At 41.8% G+C, this 26388-nt stretch overlaps 1 protein-coding gene across 1 annotated transcript in view; it reads right to left on the reverse strand.

Moving 5' to 3' along the window:
* Positions 1–26388, reverse strand: part of DCHS2 (dachsous cadherin-related 2) — a 499472-nt gene that overhangs the window by 110844 nt on the left and 362240 nt on the right. Inside the window, exons 11-12 of the mRNA XM_078677916.1 lie at positions 9770–9979; positions 262–1125 (exon numbers count right to left, since the gene is read on the reverse strand). Coding sequence (XP_078534042.1) covers positions 262–1125; positions 9770–9979 — 1074 coding nt within the window. The remainder of the gene's footprint in view (positions 1–261; positions 1126–9769; positions 9980–26388) is intronic.

Genomic DNA, 26388 nt, shown 5'->3' on the forward strand with positions numbered 1-26388 from the left:
TTTAGGAGTTCTTGCCTTATTCTCACTCGGAATGTTATTGGAGTTTCATAAGGTTTGTATTATTTTATTGCAGTATAGACATCAGCAAATGAGACAGTCTTAAGGGTTTATGAACCAAGAAGTCCAAACCAGTTACTTCTTCATATTTTTACATTTATATTTGCTGACAGAAAAACTATCACTTTAAGTACATGAGAGCCCACTAATAGTATGAGGTTCAGTAGGACATGATTGCACTGCTTGTCATAAAGGAACACTCACCTGCACTGCTGTTTTCAGGTAGAACTGCTTCGTAAACATTGTGCACAAATTCAATACTGTGCGCCTGTCCCAGTACATAGATGACTAAGAGACCAGTGGCAGTCCTCGGTGGCTGACCCTGATCTACGGCCAACACCTTTAGAACTTTGGGACTTAGTGTTTCATAAGTCATAATCCGTAGTATCTGGACTTCCCCTGTGTGCCGGTTGATATGAAATAGAGGCTCATCATCTGCAAAATGAAACTCAACAGTGCCATTTGTTCCTTGATCTGGGTCAATCGCTCTCACAGTGGTTATTGTCTTGTTCAATGTTGTCTTCATGTATATGTGAGCATTGACTGGATTCTCTCTGAAATGTGGAGTGTTGTCATTAATATCTTCGATATACACGACTACTTGAGTGGTAGAACATCTTTTTGGGCCACCCACACTGCAATCGCATGCGACTGCCCTAAATATATACTGATGTGTGGTCTCTCGGTCTAGTGACTGTGTGGTTACAATGGCTCCTGTGGTTTTGTTTATGGCAAAGACCCCCATGGTGGAGTCAGTCAGAGAATATGTTACTTCTCCATTTGAGCCTTCGTCTTTGTCTGTAGCCAGCAGGTCAAGGACCACCGATCCAGCGGCCAAGTCTTCTCTCAAAGAGGTGCGATAGACATTCTTTGTAAATGCAGGGGTGTTGTCGTTTGTATCCAAGACAATAATGTTTAGCTTGGCCTCGGTGCTCTTCTTTGGTCTCCCAAGATCATGACATTCAATGATGAGGGAAAAGTTGCTGACCTCCTCTCTGTCAAATGCTTGGGTGGCCCACAACTCTCCTGAAGTGCTATTTATGGCGATGTACTTGCCAGAGTTTCCACCTTCAAAATGGGAAAAAGAAATGAAAGAAATCATTATCACTCGAGGGCATCCAACTCCAAATTCATAACATGCTAACACAGAACCTGTGTGGTAAATGGAATAACAAGGCACGTTGCTAGTACAGCTGGTACGCTTAAGTGCCTTGGGCATTTTTTCATTTCTTGAAGAATTATAACCTACATTTCATTTATATCAGTGTGTAGCAGTGAGGGTAAATGCAGAAGTCCATATTCATTACAGTACCGCTATTTTGCCAGATGTACACCTTTTTTCCTAAAATCAAAATGCCAGTTAAAAAGTGTTGCTACCATGCTCCTGCTGTAAATAAGTGGCAACCTAAATGAAAGAAAATGACCAGAGACCTATTACGGACTTTCAAAAACAAAATTATTTCTTTTTGGTTTTTTGAATTGCCTATTAGAATCAACTGAAAGAAATTCTTATTTGACACAGATAAATGAACACTGATGCAGTAAGATCCCAATGCCCATCTAATATGCCCTGACCCCGACTTTTATTACACTTTAAATTCTGTCTTTGAGTCACAGCACACTATGCTTACTTCCTTGAGTTTCAGCTTCGCCTTGTAGGGTCTCATTAGCCAAAAGGTTGAAACTCCCTAAATTGTAGGATTATGACTATATTGTTTGTAAAAACACGATCAATAAGAACATCGTGGATTACACTTAAAGGGACACCAGCAGATTATCTGCAAGCAAAAAATGGTTTGAGTGAAAAAAAATTAATTTCACGTTGAAAAAATCCTTCCCTTTCACCCCAAAAAAATATAGGGCCCGATTCACAGAAGTAATCTGAGACAAAATCCTAAATGTACTACTTTTGGTATTCATAGAAGGTATTTAGTAATAGTAAACTAACTTTACTTCTACTAAATGCCTTCTGTGAATACCAAAAGTAGTAAGTTTAACCAAAAGTAGTAAGTTTAACCAAAAGTAGTAAGTTTACCCAAAAGTAGGAAGTGCATTTTGTGAATACTAAAAGTAGTAAGTCCCTTCTGGGAATACTCAGATTAGTTCTGCGACCCGGGTCCAATGAATATAGGTTTATTCGATTTTCTTTATCACACAGTTCACTCACTTGGTAATGTTTGTTACTCCTCACATTTGCGGGCAATTTTTCACCCTGACATGGGCCTGAGCAAGCGAAACTTCTAGGTCTTAGTGAGAAACTCCAGAGCCAGGTTATTCTCGCAACACTTGCAATTTACAATAGGGCTAGTAACTACTGTTACCATTGGGTATTACAGGCCTATCATGATATATGTCTAATTGTTTATTGCATATTGGCTGCATCAGAAATTTACAGGCTTCCCATAATAAAGATGTAAGTGTAGGTATGTACATTGGTGTGAAAAGCTATTAGAAGTGTTGGTGAGAACACACAAAGGTATGACTAGGGGGCGTTCACTACTTTACAAGTGGGCATCAGCTGCCCCTGTACTGAAAACACCCAGGTTCCCACCCTTAAATCTAAACTTGCAACTTCTTTATGATGCAAGTTCCTTATTTTAATCTGTATGAGGGTCTTTATTGCCCTAGACCCAGTCATGTGTGGGTGTAAATTCAACAGTATTTCAACAATCTTTTTTTGGTAAGACCTTTCCCCATCAGCGGGATCATAAATACCAGCCAGATTATTCCCTGATTCCCATTTTGGGAAAACGTGGCAATCTGTTCCTCCAAGTTTTCCATCAACAGTACATCTTGCATATGACTAAAGACCAATGTCACTAGTACTTCAAATACCACCTTAAATTTTATGGTCGACCCCAATTGGCCACGTTTTCATATCCAAAAGTTTTCCTGCTAGACTTGAACGTGCAATAGTTACAAATGGGCAAAGTAGTTGCTTAATTATGAAAGTTAATGTTTAATTACTTTATTAGATATCAGCATAACTGGGACTATTTTGCATTTATTGGTGATACGTTGGGCATTATGATGGCGACAAAAGGACTATACATAATCACAGTCCCATTATGCCTGTTTATCAGGTACGATATTGCTGGTGTGCACACAGATGTTGAAATAAAAAGACCCACATGTGTATTGGAGGCACAAGTAATTCAAAGAACTGGACTATCCAGGGTATGCCCCATGCCATTCTAGTAAATAGTTCTGTGATGTAGCACAGAAATATACCTAACAAATGCAACTGCCCATGCTCTGAGCATTGCAGATTTATGGGTATAAAGAGTTCAGACGTGGAGCGTGGCTGAGCTAGCTAAAGTGGCGGACACTCTCTTTAGAGCTCCGCAAGAGTCCATCGTGAGTGTGTTTCCCAGACCTCTCTTTGACCAAAGCACCATCGGACCCAATCCTTCCTCCACCTGTCGTCACAGGTGCTTGGCGAGTTGAGGCCAGGCGGATTGGGCCTACCTGACTTGGGCCATGCAAGATCTCTGGGGTGCTGCCCTGAAAAAAAAGGGCCCTAGGGCAGGCTGATTTGCTATACTCCTGTGGTGCTGGCCTCCCCGGGGGCACCCTATGGGAGACGTGCCCCAGTCCAAACGAGAGAGGGTTGTCGGTCCCGTAAGAGAGGAGGGGAGGGGACCTACCAGGCCACCAGGATAGGCTGCAGAGTGGATGAAGCTTAATAGAGCTTGAGTAATTAAATTAGAGGTGAGCCTGTGTGGTGCATTCTGGCAGATCAACATGGACATTCCTACCCCTTTGTGATGAGGGGTGGGATCGTCTCCCCCCCCCGATCTTTAGAGGATCTCCTTGGGATTGCTGGGCTTGTTGTGTGTACCAGGCAGAGACTAGGCTGGCCTGGAACTGACTTTGCCAGAATAACAATCCTTGGGATGCATCTTGAGGTTGCAGTAGAGAAGAGGAGCGATCCCCAATTACCATTCATACACTCTCCCTCCACTGCAACATCCACTGAACCACTGGGCAGATCCCCCATAAAAAAAACTCTCTCTTTGAAGCATTTGAAAAGTAGCTTCTGGATGAGGCCTGGGGACTGTTCCTCCCTTGGTAGGTGGGGGTTATTTGACACTGGCATACACTTTGACCCTTCTTCTCCCCATCTGAGAGGCATAGAGGGGACGGTCCGCTGTACGGCGAAGACACTGACTACTTGAGGTGATTCTGTTGGCAACTGCTCATGCTGCCCCACACTGAGCATCATAGATACGGCTTTGGCGGCGGGTGGGGCATACTTTTCCACTGTTCCATACTCTGACAGAGAGGTCCACCAGACTCCTTTTTTATTGGCTGTTCTCTTGGACCATTGAATAGCTCACTTCATAATGGTCCACGACAAGCCTTCATAGTCCTCCAAAGAAGTTGCAATGGACAACTATGCGGGCTTTGAGTCCCTCCCGGATGGGGGTGGCTTCACTGAACAGGGGTAAGCTGGAACCATGTTTCAATCCTCATGTGAAATCACAGGCCACAGACAGAATTCTTCAAGCCATCCAAGCTTTCAAAGGGATTCTGGAAATCAGTATAGTTGAGGTCAAAGTGGACATGTTGCTACTAAAACAAGACCTATAACAGGCTGTCGAAAGAATTTCGGCAGTAGAAACTAGAAACTCGATGGTCGAAACTCCATTGTGATATGCAGATGGTCACCTCACTAACAGAAGTGGGGAGCTCCTTCAAACTGTGAGTAAGGTTGATGAAGGCCATTTACACTCCAACAACCTGTATCTATTTGGCTTTTAGGAGAATATGAAGTTGAAAGATCTCACTAAACTTTCTGGAAAATTGGTTTGGAAATGGCTCAAGGAAGATGAACTGTGCCCCCACTTTGTCATTGAGCAGCTGCACAGTGCCCTGATGAGGAGGGTACCACCAGGCATTCCACCTCGCCCAGTAAGTGCCTGAATACTTAATTATCAGGACAGAGATGAAATCCTTAACTCCACAAGATTGAAAGAAGAAGTCCTATATTACTCGCAGCATATATCCATTTTTCCTGACTACACCAAATCTGTTCATTTACTTTGCAAATCCTTTCTGGATATTAAAAGGAAGCTTTGTGCAATAAACATACAATATATACTAATTTACCAGGCTAAGCTTATAGGGTACTCTTCCATATTCATTATTTTTTCCTCTGAAACCGAATTAACGGCATGGGAATGGGTGGAGGAGAGACCCTGACTTAAACCCATTGGACCCCACATTTGGCCTGAGAATGCAGAGTCTAGTAGAGATGAGAACTTGACAAGAGGAAAGACAGCGCACCCAAAGGAACAGAAGCTACCCTCTATGCACCGGAGAGGGAAACCAGAATCCATCTGACTCTGATGCCATGCGGGAGGGAACCTAGTGCCACAAACCGATCAACCAGCTTGTTGCCTGCTGACACATCTTATACCGAAAGGGGAAGATGGAGATTTAAAAGTGCATGCATTTGAGGGCACCATGACTCTTATATGTATCATTCAACCAAGACACGGGCAACAGGGGAAGCCATCGAGTCATGTCCCCATAGTGAGACAAATTATACTGCCTCTGCTCAATCCTGAGTGCTTCAACCATACACCCACGCTTGGTAGTCTTTACTGTCCTTAACAACCTAAAGGGAGCATTGTTGATCTAATGAAGTTAGGGAAGTTAGATGGGCACACAGGGACTTGGATGGTGGGCCTCTGCAAATTATTTTGGCACCTCTGCTTGGCATTATTGCTGTTATATTTTGGAAGATACTTCATGTTCTAAAGTGTGGGGAGGGTTGGGAGTGATGTTTCATGTTTCTATAGTTACAATTGTTCAGCATTGGATATCCCACAGCACACGCAGAACTAAACCTACACACCAAGTCATCCACTATGACAAAAAATACCCTGCTGCCACAGTTATAATCCCTCGTTCGGTATATTTCCTGGATGTGAACGGCATATTAAATATGTTCAAGTGGGGCTGTGGTATTAAAGGCTGTAAAGACTATAGGGCAGATAATTATGTTTGTAAGAAACACATTTAAAGGAGGATTTTTGTATTCACTTTCACAGATATGGCTTTACCACGGTCTCGCATTCGGAATTTAAGCAGGGATCCGGGGAGGTGGTCATTATGATACACAAGAAATTCTCACTGACCATGACACATACTCCAAAAGGCAGATATGGAAATTACACCATCATCACTGGCATCCTATATGATGCACATCTTACACTTGCACATCGATATGCCCAACCCCGTTATTGAAGGCCATCCTGTACTCATTTGCTGCCGAACTCCTCACAGCACCAATAAATGCTACGATCATTGGCAGGGATTTTAATGGCTTAATGGACTACATTAGGGATAGATTATAACCATACATGCATCCACACCTCAGAGGTCCTCTTTTGCAGATTTATAAAGGAGTGTAGGTCTTAGTGACATGTATGGGCACTACTGCCCTTGGGAAGGTGGTTACACATACTCAAGCATAGACCATTTTTTGGTTCCTGCCATATACCTTCCGATTATTGAGGAAGTGCACCTGCATGCTGGGGGCCTCTGAGATCACAACCCTCTTGAGCAACAACTCTTAACACGACCAGCAACCGGTGCTCGAGGATGGTGCATAAGCTCTTGGTGACTCAAAAAACAAGAGGTTAGGGATGTCCTTATTGAAACAAATACTCAATATTTTTAGAATAATGTGGGTATTGTAAAGTTTCCTGTGATGCTTTGGGAGACATTCCAGGCTGTCACAAGTGGACACATGATCAGTACTATTACGCATCAAAGAAGGGAACACTTACATGCACTAACAAACTTTGAGGAGGTAATCTTGGTGGAATATCGCCAATTCACCTTCAAACCCAAAAAATCCAACCATTATGTTCTCCTCAACGCACAGCTACAACACAAACAATCTAGACAGGACACAGCTCACAACATGTGGTTCGTGGCACAGAGCAGACTCTATGACCATGTTGGTAAAATCAGCAGACAACAGAGTGGGTGAGACCAGACACATCCAAATGATTCAGGATGATTACAGGTGTTACTCACATTGTACCACAAGACATCCAGAACTTCGCTCAGTACTACACTACCATGTACAAGGTACCTACCTTTTAACCACCTCAAACGCTATCAGAGTACTTGACCAACTGCATGATGCCCACACTTTAAACAGAGGACAAGAATCAATTAGATGGTTCGCTAATCACTGAAGAAATAAAAAAGCCACTACAGCAACTGGCCTCCAGCAAGACACCAGGACCAAATGGTTTTCCTATGGAATTCTACAAATGCCTCAGTACACCACTAGCTTAACCAATCCTTAACATATTTGAGGTGGCTAAAGAACGGAGGACTTTACCCTTAAAGATGTGTATGGCCCATACCATTACATTACCTATACCACGTAGACTACTGAAGCTATGCAAATCATACAGCCCAATCTCACTAATCAATTCTGAATTGAAAATACTGGCCAAAGTATTAGAGAATTGACTGGGATGACTAATCACTAAACTAATAAATCCAGACCAGAGTGTCATCATGCCATACCAGAGCACCTAGCACCATATCAGGAGGGCCCATGACACCATAGGCAGGAGCCACATCCTCAAGGGGCCTCTTGCACTGCTGTGGATTGACTTCAAGAAGGCCTTCAACATCATGTCATGGGATTATCTTCTTGATCTTCTTCATTACATAGAGTTTAGGTCACATTTCATGGCATATGCCTATCTTTTTTTACACCAGACTTACAGCCCAGCTTCGACCAGAATAGCAAAGCCCCAACCTCTCCCATTTGATAGAGGAGTAAGACAGGTCTGCTCACTGTCACCCCTACTGTTAGCTATTGCGATAGAACCCCTGGCTCAAGCCCTTCATCAATCTGAATGGGTAGCAGGATTTAAATGGTCTTAGACACCTGAGGACATAGTGTTGCTCTATAAGGATGACCTCCTTATATTCCTAACTGACCTGGTGACTTCAAGCCCAGCATCAATTCAGGTGCTTACTGATTTTAGCACTCTCTCAAGCCGAGGCCATGGGCCTTAATATTAAATGTCTAGAAGTACATCTGGCATGCAAAGAAAGAGTAGCACAGAATGACAATATCCTATCTCGTCCGTAAAACACTTGCAAAGACACACAGAAATAGGTATCCTTACCACTGTCCATACTAGAATGAGTTGTGTTAGTGAACATGATTACTCCGCCAAATGTTGCAAATCCAGTTTACTGGGAGTCTCACCATGATAGACCCAGACTCTTACTACAAAACTGCTCACTTAATAGTTATCAACAACGGGATAGATGTAGTTCAGCTGGGTACAGAGAACAACACATGGAGTTGAATTGTGGTTGATGGGAAGGGACTCTCCAATACGAATCCTTTATGGGTTGAAACACCACCTGTTATTCCCCTGATGACGAAAGTGGTGCTGCAAATGTGGAATTCCTCCAATAAGCATATCAGATGGTTTGGGAGATTGACAGACCAGACCCTTCTCTGGACTGGTAATGCTCTCCCTGATATCGCGGCACCATGGGGCCTTGGTGGATGGGATGTCTTGAAAATCTCCCTACTATAAGATGTCACCCCAGGGAGTACTTTAGGAGCTTTCACTGAGATACAGGAGGAATTTGGCGTAGCTCATTTGCAATTTTACCAATACCTCCAGCATCACCACACACTCACTCCATATTTAGCGACAGTAGATTACTTGCATGATTTTACCCCCTCAAAGCAAAACCGACTATGTCCCCACTCCATAGTAGGGGCAAATTATCTGCTCTCTATAGATCACTGGTTATAAACTATTAGATACTCTTAAACAGCTTTGAGAGGCATTGGAAAATGGCACTGGACTCCTTGAAGATGATAACTGGACATTGGCACTAATAGCCCCCAGATAGGCAGCAATACCTGATAAATACAAACTTATTCAGTTTAAGTATTTTCACGAGGTTTACTTGACCTCAACCAGGCTTTGCTGAATACACCAGGGAAAGAGCCCAGAGTACCTATAGTCGGAGGGCGCACTGGACCACTTTCTTCATACTGTGTGGTTTTGTTCGGTCCTCAGACCCTTCAAGGAAGTCATGGCCATCATGTTTCAACAAGTACTTATAGAGCCACTTCACCTGAACTGTAAGGTTGCCTTTTTTAATATTTTCAATGATCAGGGAATTACAAGTACTGAGAAATCCCTGATAAGACTGGGACTAATGCTTGGAATATTAGATAATGCGCAGAAGTGGAGATGCCCTACAGTTCGCCGTCAGACTTGTTGGAAAAGAGAAATGGATAAAAGCCAAATGCTGGAAATGCCCAACTACAGATCAAAAGGATGCCCTAATAAAAATAAACAGACATAGGGAGGACATGGGAGGAATGCTGAGACCTTGAGAGGGGTTCCTGAGGTATTTGTTTCAGCAGCAACAAGTAATAGGAGAAATGAAAGTAGGGCAAAGTGGAATACTTCATTTGTTTACTTTATATCCCCTTTTCTGTGGCTACTGACCATATATTGGCTTGTGAGCTCTGATGCAAACAGTTTAAAAGTTTATTTGTTTATAATGTTCACTGGCAGTAATGCTTGGTAACAAAAAAAATAATAAAGAAATGTGTTTAATAAATAGTTCAGACACCTTTATACAACCTTGAGTAGCTTCTGCTAGGTCATCACATTTACACAGGATAACTTACCCACAATCTTATACTGGACAGATCCATTGATGCCCGCATCCTGGTCAACAGCCAGTGCAGTAAGTATTACACCTGGTTCACGGTTCTCTTGAATGCGAATTTCAGCAGAGGGAAGGAGAAGCTTGGGTGCATTATCATTTTCATCTAGGACCGTGCACATGATAATTGTTGTGCTGGACAAAGAAGGGGTTCCGGCATCTTTCACTAACACTAGTGGGAAATTAGAAAAGAGTTGAGCAAAGAAATATACTTCATTTTTGATATTTTTTTACAATATCCAACTATAGTTCAAAATAATACCACCGGGACAATCCTTGCAATATGTTGATTGTTTTGTAAACTGCTCAGAATGTAACAGCTTTACTAATGCCAGCGCTAAGAAAGAAAATACAATTTAATTTGTGAAAATCAAAAGTCCTATATTGACAGAATGATTGCATTTTGTAATAATAAATATTGTTGGAGACTGATGAAACAACTAGTTTTAATACATTTAAGTCTTCTCAAAGTGCTACACACCAGCATGATCCCAAATGTCTACTGGCATGAGGTGTTTGATTGAAATAGGTGTAACTGGTCTCCCAGTAGACACATATGTACATTTACTGGTGCACAGACATAATATCGACTCCAAAATATCGTTTGGACAGAATATCGAGTTTTAAATATCGTTTGGACAAAATATCGACAGGACAGAATATCGACAGCCAAAATATCGTTTTTAAGGTAAGTGAAGTAATATCGACTGTAAATAATATAGAAAGTGAAAATATCGTTTTTTAAATAATATTTAATTATTTATAGTGTTTTTATGTTATAATATGTGTGAAAAGTGTCATTTTATGTTATAATTATTATTATTTTTTTAATTATTGTGTAATTTTATTCTGTAGCGGGTTGTGGGTTTATAGGGGAATAGGGTGGGAAGTAATTTAATTATAATTAATTAAATATGTAAATTTATTAATTGGTAGTAATAATTAATTAATTGGTAATTAAATAGTATTTGTTAATTATTTAAAATGTAATTGGTAATTAATTTAATTTAATTGATCAATTGCTAATTGTGTAAATTTAAATAATTTATTTCCTGTAGCGGGTTGTGGGTTTATAGGGGAATAGGGTGGGAAGTAATTTAAATATAATTAATTAAATATGTAAATTTAATAATTGGTAGTAATATTTAATTAATTGTTAATTTAAAAAAATGTGTTAATTAATTAAAATGTAATTGGTAATTAATTAAATTAAATTAATTAATTGCTAATTATGTAAATTAAAATAATTTATTTCCTGTAGCGGGTTGTGGGTGTATAGGGGAATAGGGTGGGAAGTAATTTAATTATAATTAATTAAATATGTAAATGTATTAATTGGTAGTAATATTTAATTAATTGGTAATTAAATAATATTTGTTAATTATTTAAAATTTAATTGGTAATTAATTTAATTTAATTGATCAATTGCTAATTGTGTAAATTTAAATAATTTATTTCCTGTGGCGGGTTGTGGGTTTATAGGGGAATAGGGTGGGAAGTAATTTAATTATAATTAATTAAATATGTAAATTTAATAATTGGTAGTAATATTTAATTAATTGTTAATTAAAAAATATTTGTTAATTAATTAAAATGTAATTGGTAATTAATTTAATTTAATTGATTAATTGCTAATTATGTTAAATTAAAGGGGTATTTTTAGGGTTCAGGGTCAGTTTTTGGTTTTTGGGTAAAGGGGTATTTTTAGGGTTCAGGGTCAGTTTTTAGTTTTTGGGTAAAGGGGTATTTTTTGGGTTCAGGGTCAGTTTTTAGTTTTTGGGTAAAGGGGTATTTTTAGGGTTCAGAGTCAGTTTTTAGTTTTTGGATAAAGGGGTATTTTTTGGGTTCAGGGTCTGTTTTTAGTTTTTGGGTAAAGGGGTATTTTTAGGGTTCAGGGTCAGTTTTTAGTTTTTGGGTAAAGGGGTATTTTTAGGGTTCAGGGTCAGTTTTTAGTTTTTGGGTAAAGGGGTATTTTTAGGGTTCAGGGTCAGTTTTTAGTTTTTGGGTAAAGGGGTATTTTTAGGGTTCAGGGTCAGTTTTTAGTTTTTGGGTAAAGGGGTATTTTTAGGGTTCAGGGTCAGTTTTGGGTTTTTGGGTAAAGGGTTTTTTTTAGGGTTCAGGGTCAGTTTTGGGTTTTTGGGGTACAGGGGTACAGTGTAAAAATAAAGTAAAATTAAATTTACATTAATTTAATTTAATGAAATGAAATTAAATTAAATTATATTAAATTAATTTTAAATAATTTAAATTATAAAAATTATTATATACTTACCAATACTTACGTTGTAATGGTAGTGCGTTGTAAAAGTTGCGTTGTAACGTCATATATCCACTGTTGCACTCTTTGGAGTGGAAATAGTAATTTTAACCCTTACGCTATCCAACGCTTTCCCTACTGTTGCACCCACTGGAGTGGGAATAGTAATTTTTACTCTTTTGTATTTGTACGTTAATAATATTGGCTATTATTTAATTAAATGTTGTTACTATATATATATATATGTTTTAAGAAATATGATTAAAAAATATTATTTTTTTACTTTCATTAATTATTTAATTATTAAAAGTTATTTTAAGTATTGTTAAGTATATTTTAGTAATTAATTGTTTATATTAATGTAATTAAACATTGTTTTTATTAAAGTCGATATTTTTTACAACTATATTTTTGTAAACGATATTTTTAACTCGATATTTTTGTACTTACCTGTTTGTAGATAGAAACTCGATATTTTGTCTCTCGATATTTTCTCAACGATATTTTTGTTGGTCGATATTCTGTCCCTCGATATTATTTCAGTGATCCACATTTACTGTTATCATGGATCCTTAATATCGATGACAGAATATCGATGGTACTTAATAGCAAAGTCATACTATTGTGGATACCATAATATCAATGTTTTGAATATCAATGCTAAATATATAATATTATCATTTGTGACAATAATATAAAAGTTTTTTTTTTGTGTTTTTTTTTGTGTCCTCATTTTCGCCCTTGGTATATCGCATCAGGCTCTGGTAGAGAGGAATATACTGTCACAGATATACTGGTAGTGCTTTCACCGATAATTCAGTGTTGACACTCAGTATTATCACATCTCTCCATAAAGCACCACAATATAACCGTAGAAGGGAGATGTTGCTGCAATTCGATACCCACTGCCGTTGGGGGAAACCATTGGGTATATCGAAAAGAAAAATAGGGATAGACCAAGTAGCTTAATCATAGGACAGTGGGGGAAAAAAAAAACACAGTCAAAAGCCAACTAATTCAAATTTAGGAGAAGCCAGAATTTACGTTTTTCGGGATTGCCAGATCTTGCGAGGTCAACTTTGGATGTTTGCAGGACTGAGATACGCCAGTCTAACAACGTAGGAGGTGCTGAGTCTTTCCATTTCCTGCACATTTCCCTTCTGGCCAATAACATGCAGTAAAAAAGAAGGTTCTAGCAGGGCCTCGAACTCCCAAGATTATTCCAAAAATTGCAGTCATTGCATTGATTGAGATTTTTACACCCAAAGATGTAGTCAATAGTTTACTAATTGAATCCCAGTTGGAGAGCAAGAGTGGGCATTCGAAAAACATGTGTATGTCAGAGGCTGCTAGCAGCCCACACTTAGGGCAGGCTACAGGGGAGTTTATTGAAAATTTCGAAAGCCGCTGTGGTAAATAGTATGCCCTGTGTAGGGTAAAAAGATGATTCCTACGCTGCCAGGCTGGTTTCACTATGTCCCACAAGATTTTAAAAGAGGCGTGCCAGATGTTATCAATGTCCTGATCAATAAAGGAATCGCTCCACAGTGTCTCCGGTAGAGTGAAATCACCGTCAACCTCTTCCAATAATAAGTTATACCAGACTGAAATCTCCTTACTCACAGGAGGTTTGTCCAGCATCAGGGCCACTAAGCTGCTATCTCCTCCCAGTTGGTATCTCCCCCTAGCTGAATGCTGTGAGTGGGCCCAACTCGCAATCTGTAAATACTTGAATCTGGAGAGACCCGGCCCTACTCGAGCTAGTAAAGCTTCCCAAGGGAGGAGAGAACCATTTATAAACAGATCCCTCCAAACCTCCAAACCGGCCTCCCTCAGTGGTGTTGCCAAGCTATCGAGAAGCCATCCCGGACATCCCGGGGAATCCCACATTGGAGACCTGCCTGCAAAATAGCCCAGTTTTATGGAGCCTCTTAGCTTAACCCACGTTTTTGTCAATCCCAATAATATCTTCAGCTTCATCTTTTTAAAAAACTAGCATCCCCAAATTAAAAAAAAAAACCCTGTTGGCCAACTCCCTCTCCTCTAAGTAGTGCGGAGAACATAGTGCCTATTCCCACATTTGTGGGCATCTTAAGCAGCATCCTGGCGTGGGAGAATTGAAAAGCCCATGCGTATAGTTGTAAATCTGGAGCTGCAAGACCCCCCTTTTCTCTCCTACGCCGGATTTTTTTCCATGCTTATCCGAGCTATGCGATCATTCCAAATAAAAAAGCTAATATCACTTTGCAATTTTGCTATGATAGAAGGCTCAAAATAAAGGGGAACAGTATTAAACAAAAAGGAAATTTTGGGCAAAATAGACATTATAACAAGGTTAACCCTACCCAGAATAGAAAGCGGGAGTGTAGACCAAGACCTCATAAGTTTTCTACAGTCTCTTGCTACCAATGAAAAATTCAGCATTGCAATTTTGTCTATGTTTTTAACAATAGTGAGGCCAAGATAACGCATAGAAAGACTCAACTGAGCCCCTGCCACTGGCTCGGGGTCGTTCCACTGCATCATCTCAGTTTTGGATGCATTAATTTGGTATCCGGATACCTCACCATAGTCATAGGCCAGAGCAATTATAGAGGGGAGAGCGGTACGGAGGTCTGAAGAGAAGATGAGAATGTCATCGGCATACAGGGCCACTTTCCTCTCCCTACCCATATATGAAAAAGACTTGATGTTACAGTCATCCCTTAATCGTTGGGCGAAGGGCTCTATATATAAGTCAAATAGGAGAGGGGAGAGGGGGCAGCCCTGCCGCGTACCCCGAGTAATGTTAAATGGGGCTGACAGTTCACCATTAACCAGTAAAGAGGCCATAGGCTTCTGATAGAGTAGACTCACCGCTCTGCGGAAAGCCTTCCCAATGTTGAATTTGCCCAAGACCCCCGACAGGAACATCCAATTGACCCTGTCGAAGGCCTTGGTGGCGTCCAACGTGATGACAGCAAGGGGAAGAGAGTCCGCCGTCGCCATATCTATGGCCCCAAGAAGATCATAGGTTAATTCAAAGAGTTGGCGACCCCTCACAAAGCCCCGCTGGTCCTGATGTAATATAGAAGGTGCCACTACCCCTAGTCCATTGGCAAGAACAGATGTGAAAAACTTATAATCCACGTTTAAAATGGAGATAGGTCTATAAGACCCACATCTTGAGGCTGGTTTACCTGGCTTCAAAATCAAAGTAAGAAGCATCATTCCACGAATTAGGGAGAGACAGCCCTCCCTGAAAGATCTGATTAAACAGCGAAGTTAAAGGAGGAACTATTATTGTCAACAAGGTCAAATAGAGCTCTAAAGGAAGGCCATCGGGACCCGATGCCTTACCCTTCTTGCTGTTTAAGATGGCACGGCTAACCTCTTCCTGCGTAATAGGTCTATCTAAGGTGGCCCTTTGTTCAGGTGAAAGAGAGGGGAGAGACACCCTGTTTAACCAGTCATCAACATGACAAGCCTCGACATGTTTGTCCTCGTGATAGATGTTCTTAAAAAAATCATAAAAGGCACTTCTAATGTCAGCGTCAGCTGAATAAGTCACCTGATCTACGTTGATTTGAGCTATGTTATTTCTAACTCGATCAGTTTTGGCTTTCCAGTCCAGAAGCTTGCCGGCCCACGCTTCATATTGAAAATGTGCTAGCTTACTGGCCTCCCATCTCTGAAGGACTCGAGTATTTATAGTTGAGCCCAGTTCTCCTTTTAGGGTAGATAACTCATCGTGCCAACCTTTCATAGTTTCCGGGGGAACGGCCGGATGTAGCAAGATTTTCTTTTGCACCCTAGCCATATCAGCTTCCAATAAGGTGACAGATTCTCTATAGATTTTGTTTTTATGTGAGACCTTGTTTGTTATTATGCCTCGCAAGAAGGCTTTAAATGCGTCCCAAACACACCCGGGGGAAGCGGACCCAATGTTTTTATCAAAAAAACTTTGTGCTTCAATTTTTAAATCGGTAATTTCATCGGGAGCAGTAAGTAATGAATGGTCAAACAACCAAACTCTAGGTGTGTTTTTCAACAGCCCACCCAGTTCTAGAGAGATGGCCGCGTGATCGGAAAAATGGAAAGGGAGATGAGAGATGTTTTGTACCTGTTTAACTAGTTGCTGACTGATTAATATATAATCTATTCTCGACTGGTGATGGTATTTATAGTTGTGAAATGAGACACCTTGTTGAAGCCCAGATCTTAATCTCCAAATATCTACATAGCCAAATTCCTTCATTTTGTCAAGTAAAAGGGCCCTTGTTTTTGAGGGGGTTACCGATCTATTAGTAGGGGATTTATCCAGTATAGGGTCCAAAACTATATTGAAGTCTCCAGCCAGTATCATGGGCTCCGGATACGAAAGCAGGTGAAAAAATACAGTATTCAATACCGAAGGGTCGTCATGGTTGGGCCCGTAGTAACCTACTATTGTAATCGGAGCCCGCGCCACCACCACAGAGACAATAAGCCATCTACCTCCTGGATCTGCGAGTTTATCAATTAACCTTGCTTTTAGCCCCAAAAATGGAAAATATTGCAGTATTTGCGAGATTCAGATGCTCAAATTCTTGTACTTCAAGAGACCCATCTTACAGAGACTGAGATCACCTCTGTTGTTAAAAAAATAGATGGGTAGATTTTTGCGTATCTACTACACAATCTCTAAATTCCAAAGGGGTGGCGATCCTCTTCAAAAAATCTTTAAATCAAGGTTAATTGATAAACTCGCAGATCCAGGAGGTAGATGGCTTAATAATATCAAAGTTTTAAATATCTATCACTTTAATGTTATGGTTTTTAATATTTATTTTACTTTTTTATGTCACTAATGGATCACGTATTTGATTCTTTTATTTTTTGTAAATGTTCTTCAATATTTAGTGTTTTCTTCTTTAGTGTGTGCGTGTTTTACATTTTATTTAGTTTCAAATAGTGTTTTAAATGTAAGGTTTATTTTTAATTTACTCAAATATTATTTTTTATATATTTAGTACAAACATTCTTTTTTAAATTTAATGTTAAATAAAATTTCGGATATTGAACTTTATAGGGTGTTTGAGAGGTTGTTTTAAAAAATATGAATTTTTTTTGGGAAGTTAATTAAATTATTATATGTCTGTTCAACTTTTTTAAATTACTAAATAAATAATATTATTATATTACATTTACATTTTTTCTTGCTAACATTTGTTTGTGTATTTTTATAAAAAATGATCAAAAATATTTTAATATTTTTTAAATTAAAATATGTTTAAGAAGCTATTATGAGTTTTCAAAATGTTATGTTATACTTTTAAAATTACATTTTGAGACTAATATTATTTTGTAAATATAAATTAGTAAGTCAGATAAATTATTTAATCATTTATAATTAAATTACATTCAAAAGTAATTTATTGGTGTATTTTCATATCTTTTTGGCTTTAATAAGTTACTAAGATTGTTAATTGTACTTATTTAATATTTATTTAAATACTTAAAAAAAAAAAATCCTTTAATGTTGATTAGTTTGTAATGTTGTCCCTGGTACAAATATTTTTTTCAATGTTGTTTATTTTGGTTTGGGACTATTCCATGTGCCCCTCCTTTCCACCCCGCTTTCCGCCAGAATATTGGGAATAGTAAATCTGACCAATTTTGGCGAGGAGATAGTAAATCTAACAATCCTTGCCCTCCAGAGCACGTCCCTTTCCCCACTGTTGCTTAGTCTGCAGTGGAATAGAAAATCTGCCCCACTCCTAGAGAGTACAACACTTTCCCCAATGTCGTAATGTTATTTATTTTGCTTATTTTGGAGTCGGAAAAGTAAATGTAATCCTTCTCTTTGCAGAGCCCCATATGTTTCCCTATGTTTACTTTGGAGTGGGAATAGTAACTCTGCCTCAGAATCCAACACTTTCGACAAAGCTGCTTATTTTGGAGTAAAAAGACCAGCCAGAGGCGAATGATGTCCTCAGTGTTGCTTAGTTTGGAGTAGGAATCCCAAATCTACTCCCACATATTGCAGCGTTTTAAAATTGAAAATGTATTTTAATTAAATGCATTCAATATTTTTTAATTATAGCATGAATATTATTTATTCTATATTTTGGTTTTCAATATATTTTGTTCATTCCTTTGTTGATTTTAAAACTCAATATTATTCTTACTTATGTTTTTCTATTCGATTTTATTAATTTTAGATTTTTTGAAGGACAGAATTTGGGTATCATCCTCACTTTAACTATAAGTATAGGGATCACAATATTTTTGGAGTCAATATTTTGGCCCTGATATTTTGGAAGGTCTATATTTCTACAGTTGATATTCGGGAAAACAACCATATTTAATAATACAAAATGTGTTTTTAGTTGTCTCACACTACACTCAAATTTCACTGTGGATCTAAGTGGCTCTGGAAGATACAGACTTGTCTTATTCTTAGCCTCATCACAACAGGCTGATGACCTGCACTTGATAAAAATTCCACTTAGAATTATATTGTGCGAGCTCACCAACTTGACTCATAGAATACTCTTCCTCTAAATAGGTCATGGTTATGAGTTGTGGTACTAAGGTAATTGTACATTTACCTTGCGGTAAATTCCAGTCCATTTACATGTTAAAGTCCCCAGAATGGGGAATTAGCATGTTGGACTGCTTTTTACAGTCACGGAACAACATAGAATTCCCAATTCCATGTGTTTCCAAATACCTTTATTGCCTGCCTAGAGGAGGTGGTAAATGTAAGTGTAGACATCTGGGTGGGAGGGAGGGAGGGGAGAGATGGGTTGGGGCAGTATTAGAAGGAAAGGAAATGTGATTTCTGGAACAGGGAGCATGAAAAATGGGTAATGAAGCTACATCCAAAGTCTCATGTGATTTGTCCAGGCACATTTACCAGTCAGAACAATCTGGTAGGGTTTTTACACAACCAACGAAATTGGTTGGAGAAGCCTACCACTTATAACATGGCAGAGCAGAATTCTAAGGGCCTTATTAAAAGTACAGTGTTCCTGGGACTGCTGTACATGTAGTGGCGGTTTGACCACAACCACCCCAGTGGTCCATCTTCCATATTACGATGCTGACTGTTGGACTGCCACAAAATCGCCACCACTGCCAGGATTCAGGATCTTGCAGTTGTGGCGGTGCGGAAAGCAGGCCGGATTTGCGGTGATGTCCACGCCAGCACCGCTGAGTGAATTATGACCTACCTTTCCACCATGCATTTCATGGCATGATATGCTTTGCAGAAAGGTAGGGAAAGGGCCCCCAATAGGGCCCCTGGGCACATATGCCCATGGGGGTGGGTGCAGGGGGCACATGATGTCCTCCCCACAAGACCATGCGCCTGCGTGCAGTGTGTGACATGCACGACATTGTGCATGCCACACAGTGTATCTGACATAGCAACAGTTCCACGGTGGTGGCATGACTGCTGGCTATAATCCTCAGTGAAAGCCTGCCACCACCATTGGCCCACTGCCGCACCACCTGACCACCCTGGATTGAACTCATAATGCAATGGATGGGTTCACCACGGGCTTGGCGGCCTTCTTAGGACTGCCGTGGTGCAGTCCTGGAGGAAGACCTCCAAACTCGTAATTAGGCCCTAGGTGTTAATTCTGCTCCATCTGTCTTGTAATCAGTGTCATAAGGTATTTTTCAGGTAAGCCACAGCCCATGTCTCAACACAAACAATACAAAGTAAGGTGTTTTGGGTCAGCCCCTTTCAGACTTCAGTTGCTTTAAGTTAGCCCTAACTTCAGCTGTTGCTTACCTGTAGTGTCTTTCACATTTTGGATCAGTCTACAGGAGGATTGTGCAGGTTTACATTTTGTTTGGTAACTGCTAAAGATAGTCAGATTCGAATACAAATAACTGTGTATGGAACTATTCTGTCCAGCAAATCAGGCGGGCATTGCTTAACTAAAGTGCACAGGATTTAGTGCTATCAGCTGTCAAATTTCACTGTGGATCTAAGTGGCTCTGGTAGGAACAGACTTGTCTTATTCTTAGCCTCATCACAACAGGCTGATGACCTGCACTTGATGAAAATTCCACTTCGCATTATATTGTGCGAGCTCACCAACTTGACTCATAGAATACTCTTCCTCTAAATAGGTCATGGTTATGAGTTGTGGTACTAAGGTAATTGTACATTTACCTTGCGGTAAATTCCAGTCCATTTACATGTTAAAGCCCCCAGAATGGGGAATTAGCATGTTGGACTGCTTTTTACAGTCACGGAACAACATAGAATTCCCAATTCCATGTGTTTCCAAATACCTTTATTGCCTGCCCAGAGGAGGCGGTAAATGTAAGTGTAGACATCTGGGTGGGAGGGAGGGAGGGGAGAGATGGGTTGGGGCAGTATTAGAAGGAAAGGAAATGTCATTTCTGGAACAGGGAGCATGAAAAATGGGTAATGAAGCTACATCCAAAGTCTCATGTGATTTTTCCAGGCACATTTACCAGTCGGAACAATCTGGTAGGGTTTTTACACATCCACCGAAATTGATTGGAGAAGCCTACCACTTATAACATGGCAGAGCAGAATTCTAAGGGCCTTATTACAAGTACAGCGTTCCTGGGACTGCTGTACATGCAGTGGCGGTTTGACCACCACCACCCCGGTGATCCATCTTCCAAATTACGATGCTGACTGTTGGACTGCCACAAAATCGCCACCACTGCCAGGATTCAGGATCTTGCAGTTGTGGCGGTGCTGAAAGCAGGCCGGATTTGTGGTGATGTCCATGCCAGCACCGCTGAGTGAATTATGACCTACCTTTCCACCATGCATTTCATGGCATGATATGCTTTGCAGAAAGGTAGGGAAAGGGCCCCCAATAGGGCCCCTGGGCACATATGCCCACGGGGGTGGGTGCAGGGGGTTCATGGTGTCCTCCCCACAAGACCACGCGCCTGCGTGCAGTGTGTGACATGCACGACATTGTGCATGCCACACAGTGTACCTGACATAGCAACAGTTCCACGGTGGTGGCATGACTGCTGGCTATAATCCTCAGCGAAAGCCTGCCACCACCATTGGCCCACTGCCGCTCAACTGACCACCCTGCATTGAACTCATAATGCAATGGATGGGTTCACCACGGGCTTGGCGGCCTTCTTAGGACTGCCGTGGTGCAGTCCTAGAGGAAGACCGCCAAACTCATAATAAGGCCCTAGGTGTTAATTCTGCTCCACCTGTCTTGTAATCAGTGTCATAAGGTATTTTTCAGGTCAGCCACAGCCCATGTCTCAACACAAACAGTACAAAGTAAGGTGTTTTGGGTCAGCCCCTTTCAGACTTCAGTTGCTTTAAGTCCGCCCTACCTTCAGCTGTTGCTTACCTGTAGTGTCTTTCACATTTTGGATCAGTCTACAGGAGGATTGTGCAGGTTTACATTTTGTTTGGTAAGTCAGATTTGAATACAAATAACTGTGTATGGAACTATTCTGTCCAGCAAATCAGGCGGGCATTGCTTAACTAAAGTGCACAGGATTTAGTGCTATCAGCTGTGAGATCAGAGACTAGTGGCTTGTAATCATGGTTGGCAATACACATGAGCAGCTATCACCCACTGCAGTTTCTCACTGCCAGGTCATCATTTGCTTTTTTCCTTTCACTTCCAACATGCAGAGGAATCGCTTCTAATAAACAAGAACCTTCAAGACAAGTAGACGAAGAGCTGCACATCGTCAATGCAATTTTTAAGTGCCATTGACATTAATACCTATGCATGTTAGGGTGCCTTCACCTACTTTTTCCAAAGCGTAAAGGAGGTGCACTCAGAGCAAATTAATATATCATCATCATAGCCACTGTTGCCCAAGCCAGGGCCTTCACTGTATTATCTATGTATAAGAGCAATGGAAGCCACATCATCATTGTAGCGACAAACGATAACTAAAAGGAAATTGAGTACTTTATCTAGAGGGAAACTAGTAAACAAACTTCTTGCTGATTCACAGAATGTAGAAGTTTGCCTCAAGGAATCAGTTTAGATGCATGTTGAGGTGATTCAACTACACAATTAGTCTTTTATTCAGCAATCCACTTAATGACAGTTACTACCACATGCTCCAGTAGGTTGTCCATTGAACTCTACCAAAACTGGCCAACACCCACACTCAACATGACCTTCACTCTCCACCTTGATCACTTTCCATCAGGCTGTCATCCATCACCTTACTCTTCAACACCCTCTCCACCACCTCTACTCCCCCCGCCCCAGCACTCCCTGCCTTCCTTGTTCTTCCTTCCTTTGACATGTGAGATATCACAATCCATTTATTGACATTAGTGAGGTTATTCTTATATTCTCTCGTATTGGATTACCTCAACACCATTTGGGTCTATGTCTCATATTAGTAATCCTCATTACTTCTACTCCCAATGTTTTAAGGTCTTTTGACAAAACTATCCAGATATGAAAAAGCGTGCTGTAAAAAATAGATTTCAGACAAAGAAGCACTCAAGTTATATTACATTATGTTAAAATAACAACACCTGCCACATATGCGTGTAATGTGAGCTCTAGGATTGTCCCTGCCTAAGATATGTAAGCAGTCTACTGGAAATGGGGCCAAAACTCATAGGCTATGGTGTTTACCCTTCTCACTGTGGTAGATATAGCCATGAAAGGCCTCCAGTAAGGAGGCTGCCCACTATCTCTTAGAATGTTGAAGCCACTGCAGGGTGCGTCCACAGAAAGAGAGTAGCTGGCTTGGGCTGCTAAAAAAGCTGCCATTCTGAAAGGAGTAGGAAATTGCAATTTTAGTCTATCTCTCTGTCTTATGTCCCTCTTTCTCTATTTCCTACTCCCTTCCTTACTATCACCTCCTTCTCAAAATCGTTCTCTCTCTCTCTCTCCATCTTTCTTTCTCTCCCACTTGACCTCTGTCTCTCTGCCCCTTCCTCCCTCACATCTCCCTCCTTCTTTCTCGAGCTCCCTGCCTTTCTTTCGGTGTTTCACGCTTTATCTGTAACACACAGACATTTGTGTTGTTTGTGTTTATTCCTTTACCTTTGGTATTCATTTGCAAAATGCTAGTAGCTAGACATTCCACACAACAAACATTTCAGTTTCAGCTCTCTAACCCACAAGCCAGTCGGACATACTATATTAGATATGATAATGAACTTAAGGTAAAGACATATGTTTATCAGTGTTTATTGCAGAGTCCGCCCCCAAAGGGGCTGCATGGATTGGAGCAATATCAGCTGTTGGGAACCTGTAAAATCCAGTTTGTGCACTCAGAGACAAAGGGGATGAGGGGGTCGCCCTCTCCCCCACCAAGAGTTAGTGCACCAAGAAAAAGGTGCCGAAACACCTGGTCAATGGTGGCGGGCAGGTATTGGTTTGAACTCCCAACTGGGGGAAGCTGCTGCCGAACAGGGGGCTTAGGGGGGATTATAAGGCATCCCTCTTCCAGCAAAATCCATGAATTCCTCCTCGGGGAGCTGGGGAGCGGTGCCACGAAGAGAAATTTCCTGTGTCAAACCAGAAGGATCGCAGTTTAGTACCAACAGCGAAGGAATTAAGGACCTACCGGCTCCGAAGACAGTGTGGCAGTCAGGGTCTGCCAGGATCAGCTCCCTGATCTCCTGGGGTCTCATGGCGGTGGATCGGAGTTCTGCGCTTCCCGCATGCGGTAGGCAGAGCCACGTTCCTGCCTCCTGTGGACCCGAGTTGCCGCGGAGCGAGGAGCTGCATCAAAGTTGGTGAGGCGAGACAGGGGAGCAACGGGGTGGATTGCCCGTCAGACTTTGGAGGAAGGCAAGTGGGAGGCTGCGAAGTCGGAGTGGCACCCTCCCTCATCCTGATTCTCTACGAGAGAGAAAGGGGCCTGAGGTGCTTCCTCACCCACTCGCTGTGATGGAATATGGCCACGGAGCAGCTGGGCGGCAGAGAGGAGGTGCAGGTTTACCCTGAGCAGAGACAGGAGAGAGAGCCCAACACAAAGTAACCATTCCTCTGAGTGCAGCTGGGGGAAGAGCAGAATAAGCGTGTGGCCTGCCAGGAACTCAAAGGGTGAGCTTACAAATGGTGGCTGACAAGAGCGCTTTAATCGCACAGCGCTCACAAACAAAGTAACTTTAAGAGCAGTTGTGAGAAAGACATGTTGTTCAATGCCCTGCCCCTCTGCATTTTTGAAGGGAGACTCCATGTTGAAAGGGAGACTACCACCCCCCTTTTAAGCAAAAGCAACAACAAAAGGGGGAAAGGCGAGAAGGGAATAGAAGAAGAAACCCCAATCTCTCCTAGGTTTTTGGTGCATACATAGAGCAGCAGCACCCCACAGATCCCGGCAACAGGGGGAAAAAGCCCCAAAAGGAACTACCCAAGGGGCTGGGGACAGCCTGATCAGGGGCAACATGACCCAGCCTCTTCACAGCATGCGGCATTCCTAGTCACCTAATGCGATGCACATAGCATGGAGAGCTAGAGCACCAGCGAGCGGCCAGGAGAGCCAGGAGAGCTTGCGGCAGATCATGGCTGCATCCGAGGTGCACGGGGCAAACTGGCTGCACGCACACCTGGACAAAAAAGCCGGCGAGGGGCCGAGCAATCAGCAGACAGAGGAACCAAGAAATACCAATAGCCGGCCAGCACCCAGGAAGCTACAGAGGCCTTATGAGAAAGCCCCAAAGATAACGATCCCAAAGAAAGGATGCAAGAGGGTGGCCCCACCTCCAGCAGCCCTCCCGGTGATGGAGGGCGCCAATGGTAAAGCCAACAACACAGCAACAAGTGGTGAGCATATCGGCGCAATAGTGCAGGAGTGTTTGAAATCTATTGCCTCTTTGTTGTTCAATGGCTTAAGTGCACAGGGTCAGGTCTCAACAGACACACAGCAACAGGGGAGGTTTCGGGGCTCCCTTGGCACCTGGTGGATCCAGGGCGCTCACGGTGGGTGCACTTGCAAGGGCAGCAGTACGGGCTTGCTAGCAATATCAGCAGATCCGGGCAATTAAGCAGCCAGGTGGTGCATGGGTTAGGTGGGGGGGACTAGTGTCCTCCAAAGCAGCATGGAACAGCACAAGCAGGGCAGGCAACCTTACACGAGTGGTCCAAACCCAGAGGCATATGTAGGGCCCTCACCCGGGCAGTCATCAAAGATCACTAGAGCCACCGGGTTGGCAAGCAACATTCCTTTACCAGTAAAATAAAGGATATGGAGGAAGGAATTCATTGACATCTTTTCACTATTGGAGGTACAGTTGGATGGGTTGGACCTGACCACATGTGATAAAAAAGAGGAAGATAGGAGGGAAAGGTGAAGGGAAAGGAAAGAAAGAATTTCGATAACTCATTGGATACATTCAGAATTATGGCGTGCCTTATTGTAGAACAATTCCCACACTGTGCAGCGGACCTTGGCTGTACACAGGGCACATAGGCAATAACCAGGGGATGCATGGTTGGATAACGACAAGAGATTTAGATTAAAAATGCAAATGCACTCCAAAATGGAATGGAACAAGGAGGATGTGTCTGGGTTCATCCACAAAATGATGGTAGCAGAGGAGGTCAGGACATGGCATGGGAAGGGTGAGCAGACCTTCCGGAACACGCCCTATAAGGAGACAGGTACGCCATTCCATAGACCAAAATCACACAACAGCTAGAAACCCTCACCCTCCAGTGGGCCAGTGGCCATTTGTTGGAACTAGTGCACATGGGAAGCTTCTTGCAAGTTCCAAAACATATGCTCAGTTTGCGGGCGAGACAAAAAGTGGGGGGAGAAGAAAGAGAAGAAGAAGAAGCACTAGCAAGCATCCTTAGGGTGCGGGGCCCAAAAGAGAGGAATGGTTTCCAGCTAGCCAGGTCCCCCATCAACACACACCAGCTCAGGAGGTTAGCTAACAGATACCACAACAAAAAAGACGCCACCTTGTTAGTGAAAGGTTTTGAGGAAGGATTTGTGATTCCGTATGATGGCCCCTTGCCCAAAGGCAGTATTAAGAACTTGGAATCAGCCCTGGGACACCCAGATGGGGTTCTCCCAAAAATAGAAAAGGAGAGGAAACTTGGAAGGATTGAGGGTTCTCTGCCTTTCCCCCGGCCAAAAGGATTGGTCATATCCCCCCTGGGGGTGGTACCTGAGAGGGAGTCAGGTCAGTTCAGGCTTATCCAGCTCAGTGCATTTAGTAAGGGCAATAGGGCGGGGAGCTCTCATGGCAAGGGCGGACATTGAGTCCTCCCGGTGCACCCGGACAGCTTCCATTTGCTAGGTGTTCAATGGGAAGGGGCAACCTAATTTGACATGGCAATGCCTATGGGGTGCTCTGTGTCCTGTGTGTATTGTGAACAATTTAGCACCTTCTTAGA

This window comes from Lissotriton helveticus, chromosome 2_1 (assembly GCF_964261635.1).
Source record: "Lissotriton helveticus chromosome 2_1, aLisHel1.1, whole genome shotgun sequence".
Classification (NCBI taxonomy): Eukaryota; Metazoa; Chordata; class Amphibia; order Caudata; family Salamandridae; genus Lissotriton; species Lissotriton helveticus.